The 9,683-nt window shown below is 40.0% G+C and overlaps 2 protein-coding genes across 3 annotated transcripts in view; one reads left to right on the forward strand and one right to left on the reverse strand.

Annotated features, from left to right (window-relative positions):
• Positions 1–3,778, reverse strand: part of LOC117948742 (anoctamin-1-like) — a 34,089-nt gene extending 30,311 nt beyond the window's left edge. Inside the window, exon 1 of one of the 2 annotated variants that reach the window (XM_034878556.1) lies at positions 3,311–3,777. In XM_034878556.1, coding sequence (XP_034734447.1) covers positions 3,311–3,403 — 93 coding nt within the window. In that variant the 5' untranslated portion in view covers positions 3,404–3,777. Of the gene's footprint in view, positions 1–3,310 lie in introns of both variants that reach the window. The other variant, XM_034878557.1, reaches the window with a different exon arrangement.
• Positions 1–9,683, forward strand: part of LOC117949498 (NACHT, LRR and PYD domains-containing protein 3-like) — a 29,057-nt gene that overhangs the window by 4,982 nt on the left and 14,392 nt on the right. Inside the window, exon 2 of the mRNA XM_034879799.1 lies at positions 9,366–9,510. Coding sequence (XP_034735690.1) covers positions 9,374–9,510 — 137 coding nt within the window. The 5' untranslated portion in view covers positions 9,366–9,373. The remainder of the gene's footprint in view (positions 1–9,365; positions 9,511–9,683) is intronic.

Raw genomic sequence — 9,683 nt, forward strand, 5'->3', positions numbered from 1 at the left:
AGGACTATGGTTACCTGGTCCTCAGATCTCTGCAGGGTAAATCCAGACAGCTAGCTAGACTATATGTCCAATCTGAGTACTATGGTTACCTGGTCCTCAGGTCTCTGCAGGGTAAATCCAGACAGCTAACTAGACTATCTGTCCAATCTGAGTACTATGGTTACCTGGTCCTCAGGTCTCTGCAGGGTAAATCCAGACAGCTAGCTAGACTATCTGTCCAATCTGAGTTTTCTGTTGACGACTAAAACTACTTCTGAACGTACACATGTTCCACCAAAACAACTTCCTTACTGAGACTATTCAGCAGCGGCACCAAGGCTTCGCCCATGATGATTGTGATTGGTTTAAATAAATGCCAATAACCAGAGCATGTTTTTCTCTCATCACAGAAAGTTGTATGGACTAGCCAGACCTTCCTGTGCCGCTCTGTGGAGGAAGATCTGGCAAAGCGAGACTAGCAGCGGGCCAACATGCCAGTGCAGCTATCATATGTTTGGAAGTGAACATAGCAGTGTTCTATAAAATAAGCAACCCAAAACATCTGTCAGCTGTCAGGCAGAGTACGTGACACAGGAACAGGACACAGATCATGGAGTCACTCACACCCACAGCATTGGAGAACCTTCCCCTGCAAATACCAGGCACCACAGTCAGATCTTTAGCAACTTGAAGCATAGTGTAACTTCAGGCAGGGCACGGAGTCAAGCTTGGCTATTATCTCAGCTGTTAGCGGACCGTTCCTAAGACAGCACACCAGCTGATGGCTCAGCTGATTCCAAATAGTGCACTACTGGTTTTCCCAGCCCACCTTGCTGCATCTCTGCTAGCACTAACAACCGTCCTCCACCCAACTCCTCCTTTTAATTAATGTTGTGTCTCTTTCATTGATGCTGCTCTGTTCTGTACCTGATCCTACATTTTCCTTAAGGCTTTCCATCCATGCACATGGAAGGGCAGGGAGGTGTGCTCTCATAGTTTCCACGTATGCACGTAGAAGTGTGGCGAGGCCCCAGAACAGAGCCATAACAACAAATACAAATTGCAGATAAGGTAACCTATTAAAAAAAGTGGTCCTGACTGAAATGATATCTGTGTAGTCCAGTGTGCCAAAAACAATGACTCATGTTATGCCATGCCCTATCAAGTCAACAGACCATTTTTGTATTATGGAAGGACAAACCATTTTGGAAACAAAACAATCTGGTCAAGGTCCATTTTTCTGAAGACAGATATTACATGTTTTTGTTGTTGTTGTCAGACCTTTGTCAACTGCTAGTCTGAATCAATGCAAGTACATTTCCAGGATGAAGCCTGACATCCGGCTTTGCCCTTCACCTTCTGCTTTCTGTGTGTTGCTGATCTCGAGATCTTGCTGCTACAGGAAACAACAACAACCTTTGAGCTAGAATGGCAACTTTTGAAGAAAATTTGGATGGTGCAACACGGCAGGCCTGCTTGGTTCTTTCGGGGAAAGATTTACAATAGAATGTGTCTAGTGCATGTCCTCTCCAACTGGGACGTTTTGGGTGTGATTGCTGGGATGGCTGTGGACCAAGTACACACAGAGATAAACTGGTGAGAGCCAGTGATGTTTAAACACATATCTAATTTAAATAGCTCATGTTACTGCATTGGTGGTTCCACCCAGTGCCCCCCTTCTGGCCCTGCCTCTGCACCACTTGTGGAATACCTGCACAACAGGGACAGGAAGTAGAACAGGGACAGGAAGTAGTTCCTTTGGAGAATATGGTCAACTAGTGTGTTGTAACAGTGTTTGGTCATTGAGAACGAGCTAGCATGCTACGGTTAGCCACCTCGTCTCTAGTGACATAGAAAGCCGTGCAGATGTTGAACATCTCCCCCAGAGACTGAAGACAGAGGACGTTCAGAAACCGGTTCCCACTCAAAACACCATGGATGTTTTCTTCCAAGTGTGTATGTGTGTGGAAGCACAGGAGACACAAAATGACCCCCCAAATCCCAGAGAAAGTGTTTTTTTCATAATATGGGCTTTAAGTATTTAATTGGCCATCAGTTCAATTCAGGTTCTAAATTCTATAGTTGCGGGCCATCATACATGTTTTTAGGGGTTCTCGCCACCTCCTCCACATCCCAGTTGCCGAAGTTGGAGTACCAAGCTGAGGCTAGTCTGTCACTCCCCGATGTGAGTCGAGTGCAGATGTGAGTCACGCATGTGTCACTCTACAACGAGTAGCCCCCGAGATGCTAACGAGAGACTTCTGTAATGTTAACACAGTAAAAATGGACCTACTTAACGGAGTTGGTTCACTGCTGCTACAAGTTAACATCAAACACAACAAAGGCTGTCACTAGAAGGGTGTTTTAGGCTAACGTTAGCAAGCAATCAATCATAGATAGCTAAAACGTTTCTAAAATGATTTCCATCTTCTGTTATTGTTTGTAATGAGAAAAGTTTATTTTTGATTTCTCAAATTTCAGAATGACACGTTATGCCGTAGTTCGTTTAAATCTTAGCATGCACAACTCAAACGTGCACTCGATGCACATCAAGGAGTGAGACATCCATCACCGGATTGCGTTAAACAACCAGCTAATACCAAAAACAACAAAACAACTGGCCTTTAACACTGTTTGGAAACAAAATACAATACACAATACACATATCTTGAGTGCTTCATGTAGCCATCAATCAAAAGTTGTGGTTAACCTGCAACATGGGCTTTAAAATAATCTCCACACGTTTGACAGGGGGGGGGGGGGGTTTGTCCCTAAATTACAATATCCTTCCTGTATTAGTGTTACTTGTAACAATTATCTGCAGTACTAGTCTAGATCTCAGAACAGACTTCATTCCTGTGGCTTCACTTTGTCTTGTGTTATCCTTTTTTCACTTCAACGCTGTCAGTCTCTGTCTGCTCTGATTCAAAGTCAAGACTTGTGTTTGCAATTTGTGCAAACACCAAAACGGTCTAGACACATAGGAATTCCTGTGCAGGCTGTCTGAATCAAGTAAAAATAGTAACAGGCAAAGAAAAGCACAGAGACTAAAATAGAAAAAGAATATAGTCTACAAGGTAAATTAATTCAAAAGAATTAGACAACCAAAATGTAGATACTGGACAAAGAGTGCAACAAAACATAATAAATTGGGAAAACTGTAACTGGAGGATACAACCACGGGGAGGATTTACATTTGTCATTAGAATAAATAATGCTAATGTTGCTTACTAGTTGACAGTAGAGTGAAGTAGTGAGGCTAATAGCCCATTTTATCATTGTGAACTGAGGCAGGGACAAAAGTCTTTTTGTCTCATGTGGAGACACTCACCTTAAACTTGCCGTGGAAGATGACATCTTGCAGAAAGTGTGGAGCCTGTTGCTCAGAACTAGAGGTGGGAAACACGTCTGCTTCCTCTGTCATTGTCCAGTCCCGGCAGGTAAAAGGCAGAGATGAAGTGGCGTGGTGAAGAGTTGTTTCCAAACAGAATCAGTGGGATTTGTCTCTCCGTCTGTGTTTCTCCTGTATGAAATGTTACATGAAAGTATCTGGCTTTCTCCCCTGCCTCTCCTGTTATGTTCTTGTGACTTGCCACTTTTTCTGTTGCTTTTCCTCCCTTTAGAGCTATGCGTGGCGCTCCGTGTCAGTGTGGAGTGGCCGGAGTGCGCCTGCAGCCTTGTTACTTGAGAAGCCGTCCGTGAGCCAAGATCTAAACTTAGACAACGATAAAACTGTGATGAACGCAAGGTGCCCTCTCTCACTCTCTCAGTCTCTACTCAACTGTAATCACGACACACCATCAGCCACCCCAACACACACACCAACATCTCTCTCTCTCTCTCTCTCTCTCTCTCTCTCTCTCTCTCTTTCTCTCTCTCTCTCTCTCTCTGCCAACGGCTAATAATCAAATGTGATGCATTCCATGTAAAACAAATGACAACATTGCTCCCAAACTGAAAACATTCCCTAACAACACTCTCATAACTCCACAGAAGCGTATATGTGTGTGTGTGTGTGTGTGTGTGTGTGTGTGTGTGTGTGTATGCGTGTGTGTTTGTGCGTACATGTGTATTACTCAGTGGTAAAAGAAGTATTCACATCCTTTACTTAACTAAAATTACTAATACTACACTGTAGAAATACTCTGTTGCAAGTAAAAGTCCTGCATTGAATTTGTGACCCAATAAAAAGTGTGTCAGTGTCATTAGGAAAATAAAGTTGAAGTATTAAAGTAAAAGTACTCGCTATAGAAAAATCCTCCCATTTTAGAAAGTATAACGGATGGTCTCATCACCTCAGCTGGACCTGTAACCGTTACATTGTCGGATAGTTCAATTTAAAATAAAACATCAGATTTTAGAAACTACATGTGTTCTGTGTGCAGAAATCTTGATGTAGAAAGTAACTAGTAACTAAACTAACTAGTAACTAAAGCTGTCAGATGAATGTAGCGGAGTAGCTTAAGTAAAAACTACTATGTTATTCTCTGAAATGTTGCGGTCAAGAAGTAGAAAGTGGCACAAAATGGCAAGACTCAAGTAAAGTACAAATACCTCAACATTTTATCTTAAGTACAGTACTGGAGTAAACTATTGGCTTTCTTTAGGTTGACTTTAAACTCTGGTTGCATCCAGCAACATTAATCAGAACCGCTGAGCAATGTTACATGCTGGAACTGGGAAGCTATGAGAACGTTCTGGACAGACCTGCTTGGTTCTTTCAGAATTACAAAGAATGGGTTTACAGCATCGCCTCTCTAACTGGGACATTTTGGGACATATTGGCATGGATTTGCTATGGACAAAATACCATAAAATACCTTCATGCACATCAGACTTACTGGTGGGATGCCAGCCAACGCTGCTGTGCAGTTTACTTATGGTCTTGATTCTTTATGCAGAGTTTTGTGAATGAGGCCCCAGGACAGTGAAAGCCTGTAACAATTAAATTGTGTAATCGCAATATTTTTGTATTAATCACTGTTTCTTTGTTTAACCGAAATTATTTGCTAAGGTCCTATGGGGTATGACGGTTGATAATTTTTTCAATATTTTCATTTAAGAAAACAGTACAATGTTTTATGAAACAGCAGAGGTGTGTTGTACTTTATAGGCTGTGTACCTGTGTTCGACAAAAGGAGACACTTATTTTGTCATGGTTATATTTTTTTCTGTGGCTGTAGGCCCATATACTGTATGTCTGAGTTTAATGCTTTATCATGTGGGGTGCCCCAGGGTTCGGTTCTGGGACCGATTTTATTCTCCATTGATGGGCTTCCTCTTGGACACATTATCAATAAATTCAAAGGTATTTCACATCACAGCTATGCAGATTTTTAAGAGTGGCGGGCTCTGTTGAAATCTTCAAAAAGCAGCTAAAGACGCAACTTTTAAGTCATTTAGCCATATCGTTGGCTTTTTTGTTTTGCTATGATTATTGTGCTTTATTGTGCTTTTTATGATTATCCATTTGCTTTACTGTATTTATTGATTTTGCCTGTGAGGCACTATGTGACGTTGTCTGTGATAAGTGCTGAATAAATAAACTTTATTTACTTACTGACATGATCACAATTATTTCTGAGACAATTTATTATACATTAACATTTGGAAATATAATGAAAACGTGCATTTAGAACTAAAGTGGGCATATTACTCAACCGAAAATGAATCTAAATCATTGTGAATATATTAAGTGTCCTATGACCAGAAACATTGTTGTCTATATTCATTAGATCACATAACAAGAAATCCAAATTATGATCATAATTCTCCTAAACTCTACATTGTGCATGGAATGCACTGCATAAGAAAGAAAGATTGACAGATCCAGGATATGTTTCTGGGGATGAAGGGATGTTCTTTCTTACTGTATGAATTATCACACTGCTATGACACAAAACTCTGGAATATAGACTAAATACAATATGAGTAATTGACTTCTGTTAGCTTTGAAAAGTGGAGCCCAGGAAACATGTGACATTTGTGTCAAGTATATTAAAAATGTGACCAAAACATAAAGCTTGAAGTTAATTTTGTGTAGAATTCCTCTGTGAAGCCGTTCCAGGAATCTGTCCTTTCTTCCATGATTTGTTTACTTTGTGAGAACTGAAATCCAGAAACTTTCTGTACAACCTCTTATTCCTGACACTTCAGTCCCAAAAAGCTTATGTAACCTAGCAGCAACATCCGCACTCGGGGGTATTTTTAGACTTTTAAGACTAAAAAAAATACACACAGAGTCAAGGCAGAGGAAAGCAGGGACCTTGTAGAGCACATGCCGTCAAACTCCCAGGGGAGTCCATGTGTCGGACTCGATGCTGGGAGCAAGATGTAGGGGTCAAAGGTCAGTTCTCACAGGAAACAGAAGGAAGTGGTGTTTGTGTTCACATACTGTAACTCAGCTTTTTCAACAACAATGGCCACAGCTTTGGGTACACCAGTCAAATGAAGTTAATGAACCCCTTGTGTTGTCCTCGGGTCAAATTTGACCCCGTTTCATAGCAAATTGCCCAAAAATGTCCCACATCATGGATGTATGTCATATGGGTTCCATACAACGTTCTTTGCAGCAGGTACGATTAATGATTACTTTCATTACACTTTACGCATACCTACGCTAACCTCAGATTTCTAGATTCTGTTTACCATTCAGCTCTTAGATTTATAACTGGGGCCCCACATGGCATTCATCACTTTTTTAAATCAGAGGGTAGGATGGCTCTTCCTGTCTGTCAGACAAGATCAGCACTTTCTATTCATCTTTAGTTGTGTTACTAAAGTATCCCCCCTTCTGAGCCCAAAACACCATACCCAAAACACTCGCTCTGGGGATTGACGTATACTTCCTGTCCCTTCAGTTAAAAGTAATCTTGGAAAGACAGCCTTAAGATATTTAGCCCTATTTCTCTGACGTCATTTACAGAGTAATCCTATTGGATGCACTAATACCAATACCAATTTTGAATAAAGACCTCATTCATTTGGGGATACACTGGTAAGAGCTATAATTTAACCATGTTTTAGTTAATGTAAATAGCTCCCATTACTTCATTGTGTCAACAGTTAACTTAACAACCATGTTCCTTCCCAAGACTATTTGCAGAGCCTCCGTCGCTGCGTCCAGAGCTTTGCACCACCAACGACTTTGATTGGTTTGAAGAAATGCAAACAACCCCAGAGAGTTTCTTTCTCCTTTGCTTGACTGTTTTTGTGGTCTAGCCAGACCTTCTTCCACTGCGCTATGGAGGAAGGTCTGGCAATTTGAGACTACACAAAAACTGAAGCAATATTTTGCAAAAGTCAAAAGACTCAACACAATTACATGTATCAATTTCGAAGGAACCGATACTGTGAAAAATGTCAATCTGTCCATCAATGCAGAGCAAAACCTGACAGAGGCAGTAATGTGACGTTGTGGATGCCCAACTGCCGTAAAAGCTCAAAGGAGAAGAAGAAGCAGCAGCTCATGAAAGAACCTCTGAGTAAGCATCCTGTCAGGAATAGAGCTGCCCGGCAGCTGGGGAGTAGTCGGGGTTGTTGGTTCCGGGTCCGCCTGGTTGGATGGAACAAGTGGAGAATAGATGGGTCCTGTTTCCTCAGGTGAGTAGGTTTGAAACCATGCATTTTGTCTGTACTTTTGAGAACTTTCACCTAATAGTACGCTTGTGTCAAATGAACAATTAAAAGTCTTTTGTTTTTATTCTACTCATTCATGTATCTGTGTTTTGTGGATTTTTTTTTTTAATAATTCACAGTATATGTACTCTTTAGCCACCGTTTACATCTTTTTTATTAATATAGTAAGGCAGAATATCTTTGGGTTTTTAGGTGTCACGCTTTTGGTTTTTCCTCAGCTCGGTTCCTGTTTTTAATGGATCCTTTTTTTTTGTCGGTTTGGGGGTGGGGTGCTGGGGCTGGGTGGAGGATAGTGTGTGTACTGTGTGTGTATGTCTGTGTCTGTGTATTATATATATTGTATGATGCACTTTATGTACATTGACATGTATGAAAATTGATATATAAACAAAGATTGATAGAAAAATCCTTGAAGCATCAGCAGCAATGTTACAAGAGACAAAGGCTACTGACTCTGAATGCGTCATATTAATGTTGTTTTTGTTGGATAGTATTTTTTTTCTGGTCTGAATGTATGAATACCCTGTATGGCGTCCTCAGTGCCAAGAAAGGCGCCTTTAAATAAAATGTATAATTACTATTATTATTATATTGCCAATATCTTCAGAAGAAAATAAATACTTAATAATAATAATTTTAGTGCTTTCTGGAAATATGAAAAAGTATACTAGGTATATTTTCTAGTATGCTTCAACTAAAATCATATATATATAGTATATATGTATATATGTGTGTGTATGAAATTATATTTGGTGGATATTTGTACAAATATAGCACATTATCCTATAAGTTAACTAGAAGTATCATTGTACATGCCATCATACAAACTTTCCATTTTTGCTTTTTTTCAATGTAAAATATTTCAAAATGATCTGAAAAATTCAGATTTTAAAATATTTTTACCATCTACACAAAGTTTGAAACATTCAGTCAACAAACCAGTTATTTATTTAAACTATTATTATTAATTGTTATAGTTATTACAGTTAATAAAGCCGAGAAAAAATAAAAGTGTACATAGTCAAGTTAAGCTGAATATTTCTTACACTTGCAGACAAAATTCACATTTCTGACTGCAGCAGGAGTTAATGAATACAGATATGCTGGGTAATATTTCTCCATAATTCAATACATTTGCGTTGTTTCTACTGATGGGTTATTGAGCACTTATTCCTACAAACACACATCAAAACTAGTTCTTTTATTGCTCTGTTGTTTCTCTTCTTCGTATGATGTCAGAATGGATTGCTGCAGTGATCACACCCCGAACAGAATGAGTAAGCTATAAAGAAGCAGAGTGTCTGTGGCTGAGGCAGGAAGAGAGGGACCATTAACTCACAGATGCTCCCATTGAAAAAGAGAAGTGAAAGCTTCTGGACACTTGATATTAAGTGTTATCTGATATAATCATCTTTGACGGGTTATGTGTCTACAAAAGTGGAAAAAATGATCCAGTTTTGGGGATTTTGATTACTTTCCTTTTCCTCGGGGGCTTTTCGCGGTCTGATTTGGAGTTCTGAGAACATCCCTCTTAAAAACTAACATGCACAGCTTGATTGATCAAATCATCTTTGGTTGATTTTTTTTTTAATTCTATTGAAGAAGTACTCTTTTTTAATTTATTCAAAATCTATTCAGTTACCTATTATTAATGACATTACTGCAGCATCTTGTAGATTTTTTAGTGCGGCCCATGTCCCTTCCTTCAGCAGCAAACTGTATAGTTTTGATGAATCATCTCCTTCTCCAGTGAACTATGGAGACGTTTGTTGAAGACTCCAGCCTGGAGCGCTGGGAGGTGATTGGCTCGGGGGGGTTCGGACAAATCTACAAAGCCAGGCACTGTCGGTGGGCCTGTGATGTGGCCATCAAACTGCTTCATCATGACGACGGGTCAGTTGGTTACAATATGAAATTACTTTTAATATGACAGATGGTAAATCTAAAGCTGTAACAACTCCAAACTTTGCTGTACAATTAATTGTAAGGTGTTGCGGAGGAGTGAGGATTGGACCCAAATGCAGAGATGAGGACAGCAGGCAGGCAGGCGGGTGGTAACCAGGAGT

This window comes from Etheostoma cragini, chromosome 8 (assembly GCF_013103735.1).
Source record: "Etheostoma cragini isolate CJK2018 chromosome 8, CSU_Ecrag_1.0, whole genome shotgun sequence".
Lineage (NCBI taxonomy): Eukaryota > Metazoa > Chordata > Actinopteri > Perciformes > Percidae > Etheostoma > Etheostoma cragini.